General features: G+C 32.4%; 3 protein-coding genes across 3 annotated transcripts; 1 reads left to right on the top strand and 2 right to left on the bottom strand.

The window, feature by feature from the left end:
• Positions 1-9,156: 9,156 nt before the first annotated feature.
• LOC139854116 (uncharacterized) lies at positions 9,157-10,284 on the bottom strand. Its single transcript, XM_071843440.1, has 2 exons — positions 9,928-10,284; positions 9,157-9,639 (listed from the first exon to the last, which is right to left on the bottom strand). The coding sequence occupies exons 1-2, from the start codon at positions 10,282-10,284 to the stop codon at positions 9,157-9,159; spliced, it is 840 nt and encodes a 279-aa protein (XP_071699541.1).
• A 7-nt stretch (positions 10,285-10,291) lies between these two features.
• Positions 10,292-12,472, bottom strand: LOC139854115 (protein FAR1-RELATED SEQUENCE 5-like). The gene is made up of 4 exons (XM_071843439.1): positions 12,409-12,472; positions 11,081-11,888; positions 10,730-10,988; positions 10,292-10,612 (listed from the first exon to the last, which is right to left on the bottom strand). Exons 1-4 carry the CDS (start codon positions 12,470-12,472, stop codon positions 10,292-10,294), a joined length of 1,452 nt encoding a protein of 483 aa, XP_071699540.1.
• Positions 12,473-14,235: 1,763 nt separating this feature from the next.
• LOC139851363 (ethylene-responsive transcription factor ERF035-like) lies at positions 14,236-15,090 on the top strand. The gene has a single exon (XM_071840390.1). It carries the CDS (start codon positions 14,236-14,238, stop codon positions 15,088-15,090), a length of 855 nt encoding a protein of 284 aa, XP_071696491.1.
• Positions 15,091-24,916: the final 9,826 nt, after the last annotated feature.

The following is a 24,916-nucleotide window of genomic DNA, read 5'->3' as shown; positions in this document are numbered from 1 at the left end:
ATTCGAAAAGTTCATCCCAATTAGTAATTTTTAGAGCTTTACCCTCTTTTTGTGTCGGTGGACAGATTTGGAAAAATCCCGGCATCCACCCAATATATGACTTTTGATAAAATACTTCCACTTTGTCTAAAATCATGAAAAAAATACTGGAAGTCTTATTTACATATATTAACATATTTCAAAAGTCTTAGCCTCGAACTCAAAGTCTAAGATAGGTTTTTAATTCCCAACCCAAAACAGCCCGCTTTTTACCGAATGGAGATTAAAGGATATATGTTAAGTTTCAAGGTGTTCTTCATATGTACAAGTTATAAGTTCTTATATTAACTTAATATAACATCATAATACATATAAATAAGTGTTATTAGAGTTAAGTTAGAAAGATTAGATTAGTTTTTCAATAAAGCATTGTGTTCACCAAAACAAGTTCTAGTTTTTACAAGTTTTATAAGTATAATAAGATAGCAACTATACAAGAAATTGAACAAGGATTTTGAGAAGTATTTTACCTTGATTATGAAGAGGAAAGTTGCTGAGATTAAAGTATGATATGAGAGCATTCAAGTGTGTGTTTTTAGTTTAAGAAAATGTGGAGTAAAATTGAGTTAAAATGGTCCTTATTTATAAGCTTATAATTTTGACTTTTAGTGAAAATATCTAAGATAAGTTAAATTGTATTAAGTCATGCATGATATATTAAATTTATTAGGTCATGGATGACATATTACACAAATAATTGCAGATTTCTATTGGTATATACCAATAGTAAATACTTCTATAAGCTATGTATAATACGGGTAAAAATACCGTATGAATGCGAGTAGAATTCTTTGAGGAAATTGAACGGAAATACGAGTATAGCTATCCTTTATATGTATTGGTATATTATAAAGTGTATTCAATACTTGTAAGGATGTATTTACACATGTAATACATTATATGTAAATACATTTTAACATAAGTTAATTACGTCGTTTAAATAGTAATATATATATTGTTTGATAACTCTTTAAATTAGTAGTATGAAAATATATATATAATACTTTGTTAATATACTTAATGAGATATTTAATTATCATATTTTCAAGTTATATATATATATATATATATATATATATATATATATATATATATATACACAATAATTAAACAATTAAACAATTAAATCAAGTTATGACGTTCGTGAATCGTCGGAATAAAAGGGTGACCAAAAGCTTGTGTAAAACTTTTTTTGGAGGTTCAAGATTTATTAAAATTCATTGCTTATCAAGTCAGAATTATATAAAGATTAAGTTTAAATTTGGTATGAAATCTTCGGGTCGTCACAGTAAGTTAATTCGAATTTACTTGCGAGCCTAGTAGATGTAGTGAACTTTTAAGCATTTACTATTTTACATGCTTCTATACATGTAATTAACTTAAATTATATGCGGTTGTATATATAAAGGCAAAGTAAAAAAAAAAAATTTAAAAATCCTTTTGTTGTGATGATTAAATGCAATCTTAAATTTGAAGAAACTACTGACTTTTATACTTATGAACACAAATATAAATACGATTAATAAGTTGGAATTTTGTGTTAAACTTTTGGATTACAATTTTATTTAAAACATAATTGTATATAATAATTCTAAAATAATATAACTTATACTTTACTAATGTTACGTTCCATTACAAATTTTCATTGTACTTTAAATATTACGTAATATATGATTTATATATTAAAAGTATATTAACGGTGAGAAAAAAATTTGTAGACATTAAGTTACTAACACTACCCTAAATCACTTTTAAAATTTATCAACACCACGGGCTTTTAAACTCAAAATAACTTTTAAAATTCGTCAACACCACGGGATTTAAACTCAAAAGGAATTTTTAAAATTTGTCAACACCACGAGCTCTTAAACTCTAAAGTTTGTCAACACCACAGGCTCTTAAATAATTCTTATACTTTTCCTATTTTTTTAGCATCGTTATTTACATACCAATATGAACTGTAGTTTACATTTTTTGCACGGTTTTTTATACACTCGTGCAACACACGAGCTCAAAAACCTAGTGTATATATATATATATATATATATATATACACTAGTGAAATGTCCTGTAAAATCACGGATTTGTTAAACGAAACAGTCTAATGATATATTTTAGGTGTTAAGTGAATGTAAATATTAAAATCATTTAGTTTAATGAACTGTGGACCAAGAATTCTGAATAAGAACTTGTCGTTTTTTATACAAACATATTGATATACTTAATTTGATCAGAATAAATTAACTACATTTATTCTCCCACCACTCTCTTCTAATTTTCATCACAATTACTATTTTTCTTGTTATAAAAGCCAACATTACAACTTTTTATTGAGACATATATTTTGCATACATATGTAACGTAATTAATCTCAAAAAGAACTCATATTTAAATAATGATAATATAATAATTATAGTTATAAATAAAATAATAAAGTTTGTTTTAAAAAATAAGTATTTATATTTTTAATAATAATTATTAGTAATAACAAATGCCTCTTGAAATTTTTTCAAAAATTAAAATACAATTATTATATGAAGGTTGTACAATATGCTTCAAAGTTTGTACATGTGTCCATGGGGTATTTTGTAAAAGATTGTACCATTTATTTTAAAGTTTGTACATATGATCATGTGGTGTTTTATTATAAGGTTGTACTTAATGCTTCAAATATTGTACATTATGGGGGTGTTTTACCATAAGGTTGTACATAATGCTTCAAATATTGTACATATGGTGATGAAGTGTTTTATTATAAGGTTCTACATAATGCTTCATATAGTATACAATTAACATGTTAATATTTTTATTAAATACAATTATTTATTTTAATTACACCATCGCTTAGATTTTTTTTTTTTTTTGAACTTTTTTTGAATTTAAATAATCCTTATTTATGACATTATCATTTTAGAGAATTATATATATCATAGAGGATAAAAAGGTCGTTTCACTCATTTTTAAACACGTTCATTTAACTGAATAATTAAGAAGAATATTCAAATGAAATCTATATTTAAGTTGAGATTGAGGGGACAAATCTCAGCCTTTAGATTGAGATTGATCAATGTATCAGATTAAAAGTCCCAATATATGGCAGAGGGGTATTTTCGTCCACACAGGCAAAATATGTTATACACCCACCGCTTGGAATTTCATTCTATCGTATCTGTATTTCACACACAAACACACACTTCTTTCTAGGGTTTCAACATCGAACGCTAATTTCCTTCGATCAACACCGATCAAAGCTGCCATTATCAACAATCATCAACAGCTATACACATTAATCGATTATCTTCTATCAAACATGGCTAAATCGGAGCATTCTCTAATAAAAAAATCGTCGTCGGCTGAAAAGCATGTTCCGGCTAATAAAAAAGCTCCGGCCAAATCTACTGGTAATTTTAACAAGTTTTGTTGATGTTCGTTTATAATCAATCAAGTTTGTTTGTATTCCTTTGATGATTTCAAATTTCAGGGTTTCGTCATATAGCATTCGTGTGTGTGCTTCTTTAAGCACATGATTTTTGTTGTGATTGTTTAATATGTGCTTTTTATCTTCTGTATGTGTTGCACATTTGTTGGTCTTAAATCAGATTGCATGCATAAGTTTTGTTATTACCTTTTAGGTTTTATCAATCACATGTGATTATTACAAGAAATCACTTTTGAATATACATTTAGCTGTTATATTTGCTTCTTTAATCACATGTTATTCGTTGTGATTGTTTAATATGTGCCTTTTATCTTTTGTATGAGTTGCACACCTTTTAGGTTTTATTCAATCACATGTGATTATATAATAAATCACTTTTGAAATCTGTTAACAAATGTTATTTGCTTCTTTAATCACATGTTATTTGTTGTGATTGTTTAATATGTGCCTTTTATCTGTGTATGAGTTGCATATCTGTTGTTGCTAAATCGGAGTGTAAGTATAAATTTTGTGAGTATCTTCTAGGTTTTTTCAATCACATGTGATTATACAAGAAATCACTATGGAATTCACATTTAGCTGTTAACAAATGATATCACCTTCGATTTGTTTTGTTCAATGTTACTAATTTACTTTTGTAAACCACATTTTTCAGGTAAAATAAAACACCAGTCTGTTACCAATGCCGTTGATAATCTCAAACAGAAACATAAAGTTAAGGCGATTGTGGTACACAAAGTTAAGGATGTTCCTTCTGATGATGAAGTTGAGTCTAAGCTACCTGCTCTTAGGCTAAGGACAACACCGGCGCAGTTTGAAAAGGTGATGTGTTCGTTGACCCCAGAACAAAAATTTTGTGTCACGAGACTTGGGTTTCATTCTTTAATTGGGTTTAATATAGACCAATTGCCGGGTAATCTTGTTTACTATGTTGTTGACAATTTCGATGGTGATGAGATGATAATAAAGACACAAAAATGAAACATTAAGGTTGATTCCCAAGCTGTCCACGATGTGTTTGGACTCGAAGATGTTGGTACTGATATAGACACCTTGGAACTCAAGCTTGGTAGTCTTTTTGTTCAAAATTGGTTGAATCAGTTTCCACCACCCCCGTTTGTCACCCGTTCATCTTCACTGTGTTCTAAGATCCTGACCTCAACCGAAGTTGATAGTATCTTTCAGATGAACTTTATCATGTTGTTTGCAAGCACGATGGTGTCATGTGAAAGAAATGGGAAAGTGAGTTCGTATGTGTTGATGAGGTTGTCTGACGATGTTGATATTTCAAGTATCAACTGGTCCATGTTTCTTCTTTCTTCATTGAAATATAGCAAAATTGGATGGAACAGAAATGATCCCAACTGTTTCTACACCGGTGCTGCTACTTTTCTCACCGTGAGTTATCTTTTCATTATCTATATATCATATATGATTTTCAAAAATCTTTTTTACGAATTGGTTTGATAACTATGATTTTTTTTCGTGTTTGTTTCTTAGCTGCTCTATCTTGACCATACAAAGTTTGATTCTTTTCCTGTTGTACGTGGGCGTCCAGTTTTCAAGAACTGGAAAGAAGCCATTGCGGTTCTTGCAAAGAAAGAGGCTGAGCTCGGATCATTTGGGCTGTTGGAACTTGCAGATGAATATGACGAAGAAGCAGAAAATGGGGAGGGTTTTCTCAAACTTGAAGATGAGGATAAGGCTGATCTGTGTGCGATTGAGGTAGTTTTTTTTTTCTTTTTTATAATTCAAACACCTGTTTTTACTAATTAAATCATGCTGTGTTAGTATGATTTTTTGTATACAATCACCTGTGATTGAATTTTTGTATACAATCACATGTGATTTTATGATATAATCACATGTGATTGATTTTTTGTATACAATCACCTGTTTTCACTAATTAAATAATACTTGGTCTGATTATACATTCAGTAAATAATATTATATTATGCGATAACTTTGATCTTTTTTTATAACTATTCTAAGCTTTTTGCACATTATATGCAGGGTTATTGTGAAGTTATCGAGGAGAAGTTTAAATTGGTCAATGAGTTGAAGCATTTTTTGTCACGGACAATACGTGAAAGTTTGTCCAAGTACCCAGATGAGAAGATATTGATATCTTATGAAAATAAGTTGAACGAAGTCTTTAAAATGAATGTGTGTGATGTGAAGACTGATGATGAGATGGAGGATGAGTCAGAGGGAAAAGACGATGATGATGTCAACAATGATGAGTCAGAGGGAAAAGACGATGATGATGAGAAGAAGGCCGAGTCAGAGGGAACTGACAATGACAACGACGACGATGATGATGAGAAGAAGGCTGATTCGGAGAAAAAAGATGAGGGTGATGAGAAGAAGGCTGATTCGAAGAAAAAAGATGATGAATGTGTTGATGTAAACAAGGTTGAGTCTGAGAAAAAGTTTGATGATGGGCAATCCAAGGCTGATGATGATGTGAATGATGAGCAAGAAGTTAATATTGATTCCGATGATCCAATTGTTCCAGTTGTGACAGAAGTTGTAGGTCCAAAGGTTGCTGAGAAAGATGTTGACAAAGATCAAAATGAAGAAGAGTACACATCTTTGACACAATGGTTTAACAACAACGTTAATGAGGTCGTTGATATTTGTGAAATTATATCTTTACTTAATGCACCAACAAGCCTTACATGGTTACCTGTTCATAATACTCCAACAATGATGAATTTAACACCACCTACTTTTCATCTCTTATCTCAGGAGGATAAATATGAGAACAAGGAGTATGATGAAGCTGTGAAATTGTTAGACAAGGGCAAGTTGGCAAGCAACCCTGAAGTTGGAAAAACGTTACCGAAACAAACGGCTGTCCAGTCAAAGAAATTTTGTAAAAAAGCTATAAAGAAAGATCGGACAATCGTTCTTAGATCTGCTTATATCAACAAGCTGACTGCTGTGTCTGACATTCTGACAAACTCTGAGCTTATTTTGGCTATGGAATTATTTTCGATGAAGCTTAGCCCTTCGTGAGTTTTCTAAAAATTTTCCTTTTAATACATACAAATCCTTCTGCTTTATAAGCCAATCACATGTGATTATATTATAAAATCACATGTGATTATATTATGAAATTACATGTGATTATATTCAGAAATCACATGTATTAAACTAACCTCCCCTTTTTTTTGTTTGTTAGTGAGACTGTTTTTGAATCAAGAAAAGGCAGCATGATACATCGTCTTAGTTTGGAATCACTTTGCCCCGATGTTTATGTTGAGGCTAGTGTAATTGATTTATGGAGCTTTATACTGAACGAAGAGCAAAAGTACAGAGGACAATCTAGCCCGTCTAGGTTTTTTTTCCCTTCTTCAATCATTGTAAGTTTTATCGTTTAAATATTTTTATGTACTATATTAGCTTGCTGTTTGTATCTGTGTGTTATGGTTCTTAATACTCAGTCACATGTGATTGTTATATATAATCACATGTGATTGTTATATATATATAATCACATGTGATTGTTATATATAATCACATGTGATTATTATAGATATAATTATATATTATTGTTATATATGATCACATGTGTTATTTTATTTACAGTATTCTTACTTGTATGACAACAAGAACATGAAAAAGGAAGATAAGCTGATGATAATCAAAGAAAGTGCTAATGCTTGGTTTCGATTTTTTCCAAAGCTTGCATCACTCCAAAAAGTTGATCTTGTATGTTATTTCTGGCTTACATTTGTAGGTCTATTTGCCTTTATATCATAATCAATTATTTGTGTTCTAATAATTTCTTTCTTTTTTTGATTTTTTACAACAGGTATTTTTTCCAATCTGCAGACATGAGCATTTCTTTATCTTGGTGATTGACATGAAAGTTCCCAAGCTCTACATACTTGACAACTCTTCGGTAGTTAAAAACTATGCTGCAAGATACGCCAAAGTTTTCAATCTTTTGGTTAGTGTTTATTATAATATCATTACTTGTACGTTTTCCACTTCAATATCAGTTTTTTTTGCTTCTCCTGTTTACACTTACTGTTTTTAAACATCTGCTCAATCATTAATTTAATAACTATTCATTTTTTCTGATTTTGTTTTTTCCAGCTATATGCTTTTGCTGAACATCTGAAATTTCATAAGCATCCTTTTGCAAATCAAATTGAAAAATTGGAACGAATTAGGATTTCGCTGCCATGGAAAACAATAGATAATGTTGTGGATTGTGGCGTGTTTGCTATGTTCCACATGGACATGTTTAAAGCAAGATCAGAGAATGAGTGGTCTGATGTATTGGTGCCTGAGTCGGTTGAACAAAAGAATCAGCTACGGAAGCTGAGGATTCGCTATGCATCGAAGATTTTGTCGCATGATCAAAACATACATGCTGAGCAGATGTTAAGAAATGCAAGAAATTTTGCCGCATTCCATGAAAAGAAAGATTATAGGAAGGTTATCATTTCTGCAAAACAATCAAGAGGTGTCCGAGTTGAAAAGGCTAAAAATCAAGAGGTGCATGACCAGCAATCTAATGAAGAGTGAAGTTTTTTGAAGATGTATGTTATTGTTCTGCTTTGATAATTCAGTGTATGGTTAGATGTAGATTGTTGGAAAGATGTGTTTTAGTTAATGACATGCTAGTGGTTAGATGTTGATGGCTCTTTTGGTCAAGATGTTTTTTGGTTAATGACATGCTACTTGATATTTTAATGCATGGTTTAGATGTTCATATATTTATTGTCTCTAATGCTTGATGGTTATGATTCTTGGTGGTTGATGGTTGATTAAAAATACTATACAGCTACAAGTTATTCCTCATGCAATCACATGTGATTTTTGCATTTGCAATCACAAGTGATAATACATAACAATCACATGTGATATTACATATATAATCACTTGTCTTATTCAATCAAATCTGATTGTAATATAAAATCACATGTGATTGAACTACTTAATCACATGTGATTTTAGTATATAATCACAATCGTTAACATACTTTATGTGATATAAAATCACATGTGATTGAACTACTTAATCTCATGTCATTGTCTTATTCAATCACATCTGATTGAACTACTTAATCACATGTGATTGAATTACTTAATCACATGTGATTTTAGTATATAATCACAACCGTTAACATACATTATGTGATATAAAATCACATGTGATTGAACTACTTAATCTCATGTCATTGTCTTATTCAATCAAATCTGATTGTAATATAAAATCACATGTGATTGAACTACTTAATCACATGTGATTTTAGTACATAATCACAACCGTTAACATACATTCTTTTACAAATTGATTTTCCAAAGACCTCTCACCACCATTAGGACCCATCACATGGTTTTTGGGTTTAGGGACTAATTGATTTTATAAATAATTCTTAATGTCATTGGCTTTATTCAATCACATGTGATTATAATATAAAATCACATGTGATTGAACTACTTAATCACATGTGATTACAGTATATAATCACAACTGTTAATATACATTCTGTAAAATCAAAACCATAAATAAAAAATGTTCCAAACACATTAACAATTTTTAACAGTTGTTCTTGAAATAAAGTAACAAAATATAAAAAAAATGAAAGTCAAATATTTAATAGGAACACCAAAATTAACAATTGTACGAATATAAAAAATAAAAAATAAAAAATAAAATCAACGTTTGTCTTTGTCACAACCCCTGCAATTGTGTTCATGTGATCCACAATTACTGCAAGTAATCTTTCTTTTTTTGCTTTCCAAAATTCCTTTCTCTTTTCCACTCATGAGACGCTTATCTTTTCCACAACCTTTGTATCTCCCAACGGGTGGGTTTTGTATGTCTAATGAATTAGGCTTTGAAACACCAACCATTTCTTGTATGACATCATCTTTTTTCTTAAACTGTTTTGGCACTTGAGCCTCAACTTCTTTCTTCACCATTTTAACTTTTTCAAGAAGCACTTGTAGCATCATTTCATCCTGGCCAATTAGTTCAACACAATCATCAACAACTGATGTGATTTCATTAATAGAATTTTGAACAGCAATGTTTTCGTTGCCATATCTGTTTCTCCTTGATCTTAACTCTGGTGGTATTATATCCCTTCTCCAACGCCTCATTATGTATTTTTCACGGATTTCATCTATATTATCGTTCTTCAATACCCAAAAACAATGTCTACAAAGAAGACCAAATCGTAGATAGTGTCTACATGTACATATTATTGATCCATCTTGGCGGTTATGAAGTACCTTCATAATAAAAAAAAGTATGAAACTGATGTATAAGCCAATCACAAGTGATAAGTACCTATTTAAATATGACAACTGATGTATAAGTCAATCACAAGTGATAAGTACCTATTTAAACTATTTTAACAAGTGAGATTCAAACTATTGCACAAATGTTATTCCATACATGAAAAAATATGTAAATTAGTTTACCTTGTATTTGAAGAACTCTTTTTCTTCATTCGAGCCTTCCCTTTTATCCTCCATACTTGAGCCTTCATCTTTTTTCCCTTCATTCGAACCTTCATTTTTCTTCCCTTCATTCGAGCATTCCTTTCTCTTTTCCAATTTCTCTTTAACAACAAATATTTCCGTGTATTCCTCTTTGTCCATTTTATCCAACGAACATTTATACAAAGCTGCAACAATCTCTTGTTGAATAATCAGAAAAATTGCATTCGTGTATACCTTCGATGCATGTTTTTCAATTCTTAGCAACGTTAATAATTTTGGGTTTTTCTTGATTGTCTGTACATCCAAAGATTCTTGTTTTGACCTCTGTTTTAACATGGCAGATTCAAAGCCGTCCATAAAAGTCAACAGATTTGATGCAGATCTTGTAAAGTGTGAAAAAATCATTTTCACTCTCTGATCTTGAAGTAGTTCGCATTAAACCAAACATTTCAGTCTCGATGAAATATGCTGGTATCCAACTTGATCTAATATCAAACATATATTTGAACCAACTGTCATTCTTCAATGAAAAATCGTCCATCAACTTTTCCCATTTTTCTTCAAAAACAGTTGGTTCTATGTACATATTCCACACAATTTTATCAAATCTCTTCTTGAAGTCTTTTTCTTGTTTGTCTTCAATATTAGGATTTGCTTCTTGAATCTGTAATCACATTTGATTGCTTAATAATTCATATTAAGAAAATTATGTATATGTATCATTAACCATTTCAATCGCATGTGATTAGTTACATGTAGTCTTCAATAACAAAACTCATACCTTTGATGGCACCTTCCTCATAATGTGCCACATGCATAGTCTATGCTTTGCCGTCTTAAAGACCTCTTTTATGGCTATCGCCATTAATTTGTCCTGATCTGTCACAATCATGTTTGGCTCTTTCCCGAATGTCTTCATGAAGCAATTAAGTAGCCATTTGTAACTCTCGGCTGTTTCATCCCTGATCATTGCCGCAGCAACAGTGACACACCTACGGTGGTTATCTATTCCAGTAAATGGTACAAACTTGAGGTTGTACCTGTTAATAAAAAGACAATGTTAGAAACTCAGATAAGCCAAACAACCTGTCAATCACATGTGATTAGAATCTGTAAAAACCAGGTATCATACCTGTTAGTTCTATATGTTGCATCAAATGAGATAACATCACTAAACTCCTTGTAGTTGCACTTTGCAACTTCATCCGCCCAGAAAATGGAATGTAATTGACTTTTTTCAAGCTTGTACTCAAATGAAAAACCAGGAACATATTTTTTCCTTTCTTTCATTTTGTTAACGAGCATTTGAGAATCAGTTGCATTGATAAACACATTCAAATCTCGTTTCCAGTTTCTGAAGTCAATTACAGTTCCATGAACATTTTTTTCAGACCCTTTCATATTGCTGTAAACTTCGTATGCCTTTGTTGGACCAATATTTGATACCGTCGAATGGTATACAAACAACTTCTCTGCATACCTCATTTGTCTTTCCTTTTTACTTAAATGTCTGTATTCTATCGGTAGCAACTCATGATTATGTTGTTCTTCAAAGTCAGCAAGAACGAAAGTATCTGTTCCATACACCCGGTCGAATCTAACTTTAGCCCTACATCCTGTGCATTCCATGTTGCTTTTCCGAATTGGCTTTTTAGTTTCTTGTAATGTGTCAAAGTAGACTTCCTTTGGTGTGCCAGCCTTGTTGCATAAGTAATATTTTTGTTTCACTAATCCAGATTTTGCAGTTTTTTGTCCAGCCTTTCTTATGTCAAAACATGCATGATATGCATATAACCTATACATCTCTTCACATTGATCAAGTGTTCCATAATTATGACCAATGACCGGTAAGAAAAGTTTGTCAACAATTGGTGCATAATACAATGATCCACCTGGTGTTTCGTTTTTACGTGTTGCAGTTGCTTTGGGTGAATTATAATCTGTGGAAAACAAATTACAATGTTAATTGAATGTTTAACTGAAATAAGAGACAATATACATATCACATAATATATTATCATATAATGCAATCAAATGTGATTCAATAAGTAAAAATTTACAACAATTCTATTTTCAACTTCATCTTCATTGTATTCATCAGTAATCACTTTAAATCCCAGTAATGTATTATAATAAAACAATCACATGTGATTTTTACAAGAAATTACATGTGATTTTACACAAGACATTACTTAAAGTCACAAAAACACTAATTCATTAAAAGCTAATCACATGTGATTGAATGAGTAAAAATTTACAACAATTCGATTTTTATCTTTATCTTCATTGTATTCATCAGGAACCACTTTTAAATCCCAGTAATGTATTATCATAAAACAATCACATGTGATTTTACAATATATTACATGTGATTTTACACAAGACATTACTTAAAGTCACAAAAACACTAATTCATTAAAAGCTAATCACATGTGATTGAAGACGAAACGATATACATACCATCATCATTCTGGATTTCGTTGATGTCTTCATCACTGATATCGTATTCCCTCTCTGGTTCCATTGCTTAAATTGAAGGTGTATATGAATTGATTGATCAATGAATTCGTATGTTAAGCAATTCGGAATGAACGATTGATTATCAATCTAAGTTAACGACGTTAGGTAATCGTATAATCAAGCAATCCGACTGAATTAATCAGAGTTAATGACGGAATCGAACTGATTGTTAGCCGGATAATCGTCAATCGCCATCGCCAGGATCGTTTAGGGTTTTTGAAGGTTTTCGTTCGAGAGTGATTTGTTTCGTAGTAGGATTTCTATTTTTTGTAAAATGACCATAATACCCTCGCTGTATTAATTGGTGCTTTAATCTGGATCATTGATTAAAAGTGATCCAAGGGCTGAGAACCGCCCCTTGGATTTCAACCTTTTTAATGGTTTCTTTGGAATACAACTCTAATAATTAAATGATTAAAGATAAAGATTTATTTTGATAAAAAAAAAAAAAAAAAACAAATACGTTATTAGTGCGCTGGTAGTTGATGCTCATCGTCACCCAGTCCCAATTTTAATCCTTTTTTTTTATAAAGAATTTTCTTTTTTGTTACATATCTCTTTCTTTTACCTTTTTTTTTTTAATTACATTTTGGAAAATTGTAAAATATCATTCTTTTTATTTTTCTTTAGTTTTATTGTATTTGAGTTTTAAATTTGAAAAATAATCTCTTTCCTTTGTTTTATAAATTATAAAGATATGTTTTTTACTTTATAACTTTAAAGTTATTAATTATTTTACGTGTTATATGGTTATTTTTTTCTATTTTTTCTTCACTACGATAACGTTATTTCATTGTTATGCCATAAATTAATTTTGGTTTAAATAGTTTTGATATACATATTTTAGAATAATGGAAATAATAATAAGTACTTAGTATTATGTTATTCATCGACGTGCTTTTTGTAATAATACATCATTAAAATAATCTTTAATAATTTTGTTGAAATGATTTTTCCCACAACCCACGGGCTAACTTCAACATCATTAGATAAAACGTCTAAATGAAATACAAGTCAAACCACTGACCACACGATGATCATATATGTTATAGAAAAAGCACGCTTATCAATTCCTTAAACTATCATATATGTTTCAATAGTGATATAAATCATCACAAGATTGGCGTCGTAGTTTACGTCTTCGTATTTTTTACATAAAGTTTTAAGTTTATACCTCACTTGAAGCCACTTTTTAAGGTGGTCAATGAAAGATTCAAAAATATTTACAGTATAACACGACGTACGTCCAAGTGAATTATTCGTCCTCTTGATTAGGCTACATATGAAAAGACCTCTTCCATTTCAGTAGTGATATAAAAGTTTAACAACCCTAGTTGTATTTTAAACATATATCTATGATAATGTTGATGATGAAATAATAAACAAAAGGTGTTCAACCGTTTCATATTTTAAATGATGTTTTCGTGAGATCATTGTTTTTGTCTTTAGTTATATGTTAGTATTGGAAAATAAACTTTAATATAGATGAAATATATTTATTATACATTATTAATATTAAACTAATAAAAGGATAATATATAAAGAAAAGCGGCCACATGCATAATTACAAATTTTGTGTATTGTTGGGGAGTCACTTCCTTCTATGTCATGGCCCCAATATTCTTTTTTCTTTGGCCTTCACTTTAATTTATTCTATCCAATAACACTACAACACTTTTAATTTGGCATATTTAGAAAAACCTCGTGAGATATCTATTTATACCGCCAATGAGTCATATTATTATTATTTTTATAGGTATAGGTATCATGGCTAAATATCATAAATCTACCAAATTAGTCAAAGAAGTAGAACAAGCCAACATGGAGACTGCATCTCAAATCAAGCATTCCTCATCTATTTTCTCAACCAACACTACCACCTCTTCTACCACCACCACTGGAGGCTCCTCATTGGGGTCATCTACCTCCCCATCCTCGAGATCAACTCCCAAGATCTTAACGTGTGGTAAAAGTCAACGAAAGCCTAAAAAAGGCTCGAAAAGTGCTCAAAAGGGAAACAATGTTAATGAACAAAAGAAACCAAATAAAAACATTGATGGGGATAGTGGCTGTAGTGACCATTCACTATATCGTGGTGTACGGAAAAGGAGTTGGGGCAAATGGGTGTCTGAAATTCGTGAGCCACGTAAGAAATCCAGAATATGGCTTGGAACGTTCCTAACAGCTGAGATGGCAGCTCGAGCTCATGATGTAGCGGCTTTAGCCATAAAAGGTCACGAAGCGTACCTTAATTTTCCTGAATTAGCACATTTATTTCCAAAACCAGCCACCAAGTCTCCAAATGATATCCGAGAAGCTGCCATCAAGGCAGCCGCCACATGCGGTGGATGTGAAGCCGAGCCACCAAGCCAAGCCATACTTTCTCATTCTTATTCTCATTCTCATTCGTCAACAACTTTTTCGTCTGATTCCACTCAAGAATCAATTCTATCAACATCAATCCAAGACGATACATTTTTTGCCCTACCTGATCTTTCTCTCGAATATAAGGACCGAAATGATAGCTTCCATTTTTACTCCGAACCATGGCAGTTGGAGACAGGAGTTGATACAGGACTTAGGCTTGATGCTGAAGAGCCATTTCATTGGAATATTTACTAGTAAAAAAGAAGATTCTTAAATCAGTTTTAATTAGCCACTAACTTTATTAAAGACCATAATTACATTATATACCCTTTTAACTTTTTACACTATAGAATATAGAGAGTAAGCTCAGAATTTGAGTAATGTGTGTGAGATGTGAAAACGATTGTAGAGAGATTTGCATGATTCTCACCGTTTAATTATTAAGCTTAAATTTGAAATTTTATTTGAATTTTTAATTTTTGGTCCGACCTTGTCAAATCGTCTAGAAATAAAGTTTACATCAAATTTAACGGCGTAGCTAGAAATTTGGATTGTTGGTGTCACAAAATAAATACTAAAATATTTTGATGCTCTGAACTATTAAAAAACAATATATACTTTAGTACAAATTTTTAAAATTTACAAAACGGCATAATCTAACACAAATGTTCCTTAAGATTCTTCAGAATTATTGTAATTCCAACATGTAAAACTAAAGCAAGCTCTGATAACATATTGACATTACGACATGAAATATATTTTTCAATCTCAACTATCAATCGCACAAGGTCGACAATCCCTTTTAAATTGGAAAATGATTTCATCGCGATGCATAATATCATACTAAATAGGTTTATAGTTAATTAAGATGATTTATTTCGGTATAATTTAAATTCATTGGACATATGTCTTACTCAACTTCTTTAATTTAGTGGCATCACACATGGAATTGTGCACCCACAAATCTTTATACTCAAAACGTAAAACTCAAAAAATTTATGCCACTATCGCACTAAGAAAAATAAAAGAAACTAATCAACTAGGTAAGGAACCTGCGTGATCCGGTGAGAGTAATAAATTATTTTAATAAATCCATATTAGTTGTCCAATTGAACAATAAAATTAAAATAAACTGCCGAGTATTAGGCGACACGTAGTGGTTAGTAGTGGCGGATCTAGATTTCGCAGTCATTGGTGTCACTATTTAAAAGTTCAAAAAAATTACAATATCTAGTGACGTCACACACAAAAAATTACACTATCCAGTGGTATCACTGGTTAAAAACCCCGAAAATTTTCCATTGCATCGTGTATTCCAGTGGTAGCCCGTTCTACCACTGAATCCCATATAGATCCGCCCTTGGTGGTTAGTTACCCGGGCCGTTAACGGCCGTCACCACTTTAACCACCATCGTCAGCAAGTCGTGAAAGGCTCGTGTGTGTGGCCTGCAACGATTGTAACGGACGAGTTTGTGGGCCCCAGCTAGAATTTTGAATTTAAAAATTGACCCGTTTGCTTTTTTTTCTTTTTTACAACCCATTTCATACACCATTACTTAGCCAAAATCATACCATTTCACTCTCAAATTATCTCACACATACATTTTTCACTCTCAATTTTTACACAAAAATGGTTATCACAAACACGGTTACGTTCAAGGTTCACGGCGGCGGGTTATTTTCTGAAGAAATGGACCGTTACGACGGTGGCACGGTGGATACGTTGGACGTGGGCGGTTACCGGCCTTTACGTTAGCGATTTGTTCGATCATTTAAGGCTAACCGCTGATTGCGACGAGGCTTCGCATTTTGCGTATTGGAATGAAGAAAAGAAGGTGTTCGAGTGGCTCAAGAATAACGATAAATGGGCGTGGCTACTCGAAACCGCAATAATCAAGTCGACAAATGTCGCGTTGTATACAAAACATATTTGGGACGATCTTCCTCACGTTACTGATCGAGCCAAGCGTAACGACCCAACCCGTTACCCATATATATATATATATATATATATATATATATATATATATATATATATATATATATATATATATATATATATATGCATAAAATGGACATGCCACACAAATAATCAAATACCGCATACCGAAGCATCCAAACATAAAGGCAAGCTAGTCTAAGTATACCGTACGATCACTAAGCAACAAGTTAAGGATACATCAACAAGAATATAAGTTCACCGACGACGATGTGAACAACGCCAAATAGCTACACCCGGAGGGTTAGCTACATCACAACAAAACATTAATATATATACAACGATATATAAACATCCAAGGTTAACCCCTTAACCCAATACCGATAACCAAATTCCACAATGAAGATTGGCCGAACTACACGAGCCTTAGTAAATCCGCATTCACACGAGACTACTATCTTCACTATCACAACTGTAGTGACCCGAACTTTTCCATGTTTATATATATATATTAAATGAAATTGTTATTTACATGATTAAGTGTTTCCAACATGTTAAGCAATCAAACTTGTTAAGACTTGATTAATTGAAATAGGTTTCATATAGACAATTGACCACCCAAGTTGACCGGTGATTCACGAACGTTAAAACTTGTAAAAACTATACGATGACATATATATGGTTATATATATAGTTAACATGATTTTATTATAAGTATTTATCTCATTAGGTATTTTAACAATGAGTTATATACATAAAAATGAGACTATTAATTTAAGAAACTCGAAAACGATATATATAACGATTATCGTTATAACAACGTCTTACTAGGTACATATGAATCATATTAAGATATTGATACACTTGGTTAATTATGTTAAATGATAAGTAAATATATTATTAAGTGTATTAACAATGAAATACATATGTAAAAATAAGACTACTAACTTAATGATTTCGAAACGAGACATATATGTAACGATTATCGTTGTAACGACATTTAACTGTATATATATCATACTAAGATATATTATATATCATAATATCATGATAATATAACAATTTAACATCTCATTTGTTATAATAAATAATGGGTTAACAACATTCAACAAGATCGTTAACCTAAAGGTTTCAAAACAACATTCACATGTAACGACTAACGATGACTTAACGACTCAGTTAAAATGTATATACATGTAGTGTTTTAATATGTATTCATACACTTTTGAAAGACTTCAAGACACTTATCAAAATACTTCTACTTAATAAAAATGCTTACAATTACATCCTCGTTCAGTTTCATCAACAATTCTACTCGTATGCACCCGTATTCGTACTCGTACAATACACAGCTTTTAGATGTATGTACTATTGGTATATACACTCCAATGATCAGCTCTTAGCAGCTCATGTGAGTCACCTAACACATGTGGGAACCATCATTTGGCAACTAGCATAAAATATCTCATAAAATTACAAAAATATGAGTAATCATTCATGACTTATTTACATGAAAACAAAATTACATATCCTTTATATCTAATCCATACACCAACGACCAAAAACACCTACAAACACTTTAATTCTTCAATTTTCTTCATCTAATTGATCTCTCTCAAGTTCTATCTTCAAGTTCTAAGTGTTCTTCATAAATTCCAAAAGTTCTAGTTTCATAAAATCAAGAATACTTCCAAGATTGCAAGTTTACTTTCAAGTTTTCTAAATCCATTCTAAGTAATCATCCAAGATCAAGAAACCTTTGTTACTTACAGTAGGTTATCTTTCTAATACAAGGTAATAATCATATTCAAACTTTAATTCAATTTCTATAACTATAACAATCTTATTTCGAGTGGAAATCTTACTTGAAATTGTTTTCGTGTCATGATTCTGCTTCAAGAACTTTCAAGCCATCCAAGGATCCTTTGAAGCTAGATCTATTTTTCTCATTTCCAGTAGGTTTATCCAAGGAACTTGAGGTAGTAATGATGTTCATAACATCATTCTATTCATACATATAAAGCTATCTTATTCGAAGGTTTAAACTTGTAATCACTAGAACATAGTTTAGTTAATTCTAAACTTGTTCGCAAATAAAAGTTAATCCTTCTAACTTGACTTTTAAAATCAACTAAACACATGTTCTATATCTGTATGATATGCTAACTTAATGATTTAAAACCTGGAAACACGAAAAACACCGTAAAACCGGATTTACGCCGTCGTAGTAACACCGCGGGCTGTTTTGGGTTAGTTAATTAAAAACTATGATAAACTTTGATTTAAACGTTGTTATTCTGGGAAAATGATTTTATTATGAACATGAAACTATATCCAAAAATTATGGTTAAACTCAAAGTGGAAGTATGTTTTCTAAAATGGTCATCTAGACGTCGTTCTTTCGACTGAAATGACTACCTTTACAAAAACGACTTGTAACTTATTTTTCCGACTATAAACCTATAATTTTTATGTTTATATTCATAAAATAGAGTTCAATATGAAACCATAGCAATTTGATTCACTCAAAACGGATTTAAAATGAAGAAGTTATGGGTAAAACAAGATTGGATAATTTTTCTCATTTTAGCTACGTGAAAATTGGTAACAAATCTATTCCAACCATAACTTAATCAACTTATATTGTATATTACGTAATCTTGAGATACCATAAACACGTATACAATGTTTTGACCTATCATGTCGACACATCTATATATATTTCGGAACAACCATAGACACTCTATATGTGAATGTTGGAGTTAGCTATACAGGGTTGAGGTTGATTTCAAAATATATATAGTTTGAGTTGTGATCAATACTGAGATACGTATACACTGGGTCGTGGATTGATTCAAGATAATATTTATCGATTTATTTCTGTACATCTAACTGTGGACAACTAGTTGTAGGTTACTAACGAGAACAGCTGACTTAATAAACTTAAAACATCAAAATATATTAAAAGTGTTGTAAATATATTTTGAACATACTTTGATATATATGTATATATTGTTATAGGTTCGTGAATCAACCAGTGGTCAAGTCTTACTTCCCGACGAAGTAAAAATATGTGAAAGTGAGTTATAGTCCCACTTTTAAAATCTAATATTTTTGGGATGAGAATACATGCAGGTTTTATAAATGATTTACAAAATAGACACAAGTACGTGAAACTACATTCTATGGTTGAATTATCGAAATCGAATATGCCCCTTTTTATTAAGTCTGGTAATCTAAGAATTAGGGAACAGACACCCTAATTGACGCGAATCCTAAAGATAGATCTATTGGGCCTAACAAACCCCATCCAAAGTATCGGATGCTTTAGTACTTCAAAATTTATATCATATCCGAAGGGTGTCCCGGAATGATGGGGATATTTTTATATATGCATCTTGTTAATGTCGGTTACCAGGTGTCCACCATATGAATGATTTTTATCTCTATGTATGGGATGTGTATTGAAATATGAAATCTTGTGGTCTATTGTTACGATTTGATATATATAGGTTAAACCTATAACTCACCAACATTTTTGTTGACGTTTAAAGCATGTTTATTCTCAGATGAATACTAAGAGCTTTCGCTGTTGCATACTAAAATAAGGACAAGATTTGGAGTCCATGTTTGTATGATATTGTGTAAAAACTGCATTCAAAAAACTGATTTCGATGTAACATATTTGTATTGTAAACCATTATGTAATGGTCGTGTGTAAACATGATATTTTAGATTATCATTATTTGATAATCTACGTAAAGCTTTTTAAACCTTTATTTATGAAATAAAGGTTATGGTTTGTTTTAAAAATGAATGCAGTCTTTGAAAAATGTCTCATATAGAGGTCAAAACCTCGCAACGAAATCAATTAATATGGAACATTTTTAATCAATAAGAACGGGACATTTCAGTTGGTATCAGAGCGTTGGTCTTAGAGAACCAGAAAATTTGCATTAGTGTGTCTTATCGAGTTTGTTAGGATGCATTAGTGAGTCTGGACTTCGACCGTGTTTTCTTTAAAAATGATTGCTTAACATTTTTGTTGGAAACTATATATTATTAACATGTATATATTATGTGATATATTAATCTCTTAACATGTTTGATATTGTGTGATAGATGTCTACCTCTAGCACAAATCCCATTGACTCACCTAATAATAACGAAGAGTCGAATATATATTGGACTGATTCACAAGTTCCCGAAGAGGAACCAGAAGAAGAATCAGAACCGGAAGAAGAATCAGAACCGGAAGAGGAGGAACCGGAGGAGGAAATAGAACCGGTGGGGGAAATAATAAAACGGTTAAGTAAAAGAAAATTTTCAACCAACCGACCAAGGTTAATTATGGTCAATGTTGTTTCCGCCAAGGAAGCAAAATATTGGGAGGATTACCAATTCTCCGATGAATCGGATTCCGACGAGAATTCCGATGATGTTATAGAAATTACCCCAACTGAATTTAAAAAGGCAAAAGAAAATAATAAGGGAAAGGGCATAAAAATAGAGAAATCTAAATTCAACCCCGATGAACTTTATATGTATCGTCAACACCCGTATTTCTTAAGTTGTAACAATAACCCGGGAACCTCTAAACCACCAGGTTTTTCTAAACCAAGGTGGAAAACGACGGCTCGTATTAGGGGAACATCATATATCCCTAGAAACTTGTCAAAACGAACCAAAATCGAAGAAGAAGAAACGAGCGAGTCGGAATAAGATAGTTGTATTCGTGTGGTGTAATATATGTAATATAGTGTGCTTATGCTTTATGATATATGTAAAAATTTCTTGTATTAATAAGTATTTTTTTTTATGAATCTAACTTTTGTCTATTTTACAGTATAAAAACACAAAATGGATAGACAACCCAATATTTTAAGAGACCTACCCGGAGACATGATTGATGAAATCTTGTCTAGAGTCGGTCAGAATTCCTCGGCACAACTATTTAAGGCGAGATCAGTTTGTAAGACATTCGAAGAATGTTCCAAGAATTCCTTGGTTTATAAAAGGCTTTCGTTCGAAAGATGGGGGATATCACATTGGGAAATCCATAAGTTACGATGTGTTTACTTTGACGCATATATTGCGGGGAACCCAAATGCTATTTTACGCAACGGGTTAAGAAATTATTTTGACTCAATATATTCGAATATAGGACTTCGTGAATTAGAAAAAGCGGCTAACATGCAACATAAAGAAGCATGTTATGCTTACGGCTTAGTAATGTTCGCTTCTCACCAAAGTGAGAACAAGAACATCGGGCTACAACTATTAAACAAAACGTTCCCACGAGTGACGGAGTCGGTAATTGAGGTAAGAAATGAGGTTTTTAGATTGTTAAGGGACTGTTGGATATTACGTAACCCTCGTCCCTTTGACGACGTTACAACACGCTGTCTTATCAACGGCCATAACGGTTATGTTCCACAAGACCAAGGATGGGAAGTAGTCCTAGTAAAACCAGAATGCATGACTTGTTTCTGGACGTATGAATTACGTGTCTTTATTGCTTTTGTTGAACGACTTGTTTACTAGCTAGAATTATCTTCACAACTATCTTGTATCAAAGTTATTGTGTGCTATATTTCATGTTTTATGTAAAATAAGCGGTATTGTAAGTTTGTAAAATATTGTATAAAAGTTTGAACGCGAAATATTATTATAATCAGTTTTTCATATAGAATTGTAGTAGTTGAATTGTATATTAGCTACTAAGTATGAACTTAATGGGTAGGTACTACCCGAATTTAAACTTATAAAATGCTAATATGAAGAAAAAGCTTTTATAAATGAGTTCATATTATGCTACGAAATACTATTAACTACTCTTAATATTCTGTATGATTAACTTGTTCCATTTGACTATTTTGAAGGAAATGGCATCGACTACTCGACACACCGTGAATATGAATGAAGAGGAATTCCGTACTTTTCTAGCTTCAAACATAGCCGCAGTACAGGCTGCGCTACATACCAACAATAACCTTGGATCTAGCAGTACTACAAAGAATTCACTGCCTGCAAACCTTTGGAATTTGATGGAACTGAAGGACCGATCGGATTGAAACGGTGGACCGAGAAGGTCGAATCGGTGTTTGCCATAAGTAAGTGTACTGAAGAGGATAAAGTGAAGTACGCTACGCATACCTTCACAGGTTCTGCGTTAACATGGTGGAATACCTATCTAGAGCAAGTGGGATAAGATGATGCGTACGCACTCCCGTGGTCAGCATTCAAGCACTTGATGAACGAGAAGTACCGTCCCAGAACCGAGGTCAATAAGCTCAAGACAGAACTTAGAGGGTTACGAACCCAAGGATTTGATATTACCATGTACGAAAGACGATTCACAAAATTGTGCCTATTGTGTCCGGGAGCATTCGAAGATGAGGAAGAGAAGATCGACGCGTTTGTGAAAGGATTACCGGAAAGAATCCAAGAAGATATAAGTTCACACGAGCCCGCCTCCATACAACAGGCATGTAGAATGGCTCACAAACTAGTGAACCAGATTGAAGAAAGAATTAAAGAACAGACTGCTGAAGAGGCCAATGTGAAGCAAGTCAAAAGAAAGTGGGAGGAAAACGGTGATAAGAATCACCAATACAACAACAACAGCAATTACAACAATAATCGCAACAATTATCCCAACAATCGCAACATCAATCGCAACTACAACAAATGGCCCAACAACAACAACAACAACAACAACAACAACAACAACAACAACAACAGCAACTACAACAATCATCCCAACAATAATAACAACTGCAATAACAACAACAATCAGAAGCAGCTATGCCAAAGGTGTGAAAAGTATCACTCGGGGTTCTGCACCAAATTTTGCAACAAGTGTAAAAGAAATGGTCATAGCGCGGCGAAGTGTGAGGTCTACGGACCAGGGGTTAACAGAACGAAAGGAACAAATGGTGTCGGAACGAGTAATGGCGGAGCAAGTAGTGTCGGAGCAAGTTATGCCAATGTAGTTTGTTATAAATGTGGAAAACCGGGCCACATTATTAGAAATTGCCCGAACCAGGAGAACACGAATGGACAAGGCCGTGGAAGAGTTTTCAATATTAATGCGGCAGAGGCACAGGAAGACCCAGAGCTTGTTACGGGTACGTTTCTTATTGACAATAAATCTTCTTACGTTTTATTTGATTCGGGTGCGGATAGAAGCTATATGAGTAGAGATTTTTGTGCTAAATTAAGTTGTCCATTGACGCCGTTGGATAGTAAATTTTTACTCGAATTAGCAAACGGTAAATTAATTTCAGCAGATAATATATACCAGAATCGAGAAATTAAACTGGGTAGCGAAATATTTAAGATTGATTTGATACCAGTAGAGTTAGGGAGTTTTGATGTAATAGTTGGCATGGACTGGCTGAAGAAGGTGAAAGCAGAGATCGTATGTTATAAAAATGCAATTCTCATTGTACGAGAAGAAGGAGAACCCTTAATGGTGTACGGAGAAAAGGGTAACATGAAGCTACATCTTATTAGTAAGTTGAAGGCACAAAAACTAATAAGAAAAGGTTGCTATGCTGTTCTAGCACACGTTGAGAAAGTACAAACTGAAGAAAAGAGCATCAATGATGTTCCCGTCGCAAAAGAATTTTCCGATGTATTTCCGAAAGAATTACCGGGACTACCTCTACATCGATCTGTTGAATTTCAAATAGATCTTGTACCAGGAGCTGCACCAATAGCTCGTGCTCCTTATAGACTCGCATCCAGCGAGATGAAAGAACTGCAAAGCCAACTGCAAGAACTATTAGAACGTGGTTTCATTCGACCAAGCACATCACCATGGGGAGCTCCTGTTTTGTTTGTCAAGAAGAAGGATGGTACATTTAGGTTGTGTATTGACTACAGAGAGTTGAACAAACTTACCATCAAAAACCGTTATCCACTGCCGAGAATTGACGACTTATTTGATCAACTACAAGGCTCGTCGGTTTATTCGAAGGTCGATTTACGTTCTGGATATCATCAAATGTGAGTAAAGGAGGATGATATTCCAAAAACAGCTTTTAGGACGCGTTATGGTCATTACGAGTTTATGGTTATGCCGTTTGGATTGACTAACGCACCAGCTGTGTTCATGGACCTTATGAACCGAGTGTG

Source organism: Rutidosis leptorrhynchoides, chromosome 6 (genome assembly GCF_046630445.1).
Source record: "Rutidosis leptorrhynchoides isolate AG116_Rl617_1_P2 chromosome 6, CSIRO_AGI_Rlap_v1, whole genome shotgun sequence".
In the NCBI taxonomy this organism is placed as follows: Eukaryota; Viridiplantae; Streptophyta; class Magnoliopsida; order Asterales; family Asteraceae; genus Rutidosis; species Rutidosis leptorrhynchoides.
This window is presented reverse-complemented; position numbering and strand designations above follow the sequence as displayed.

Excerpts from the sequence above, each read along its gene's own strand:
- LOC139854116 (XM_071843440.1), bottom strand. The coding sequence starts at position 10,284 with ATGTTAAAACAGAGGTCAAAACAAGAATCTTTGGATGTACAGACAATC. Across the intron at positions 9,640-9,927 it reads AAGAGTTCTTCAAATACAAG|AACGATAATATAGATGAAAT; the intron begins GTAAACTAATTT and ends TGGGTATTGAAG.
- LOC139854115 (XM_071843439.1), bottom strand. The coding sequence starts at position 12,472 with ATGGAACCAGAGAGGGAATACGATATCAGTGATGAAGACATCAACGAA. Across the intron at positions 10,989-11,080 it reads GCAACATATAGAACTAACAG|GTACAACCTCAAGTTTGTAC; the intron begins GTATGATACCTG and ends TTTTATTAACAG. Across the intron at positions 10,613-10,729 it reads TGAGGAAGGTGCCATCAAAG|ATTCAAGAAGCAAATCCTAA; the intron begins GTATGAGTTTTG and ends ATGTGATTACAG.
- LOC139851363 (XM_071840390.1), top strand. The coding sequence starts at position 14,236 with ATGGCTAAATATCATAAATCTACCAAATTAGTCAAAGAAGTAGAACAA.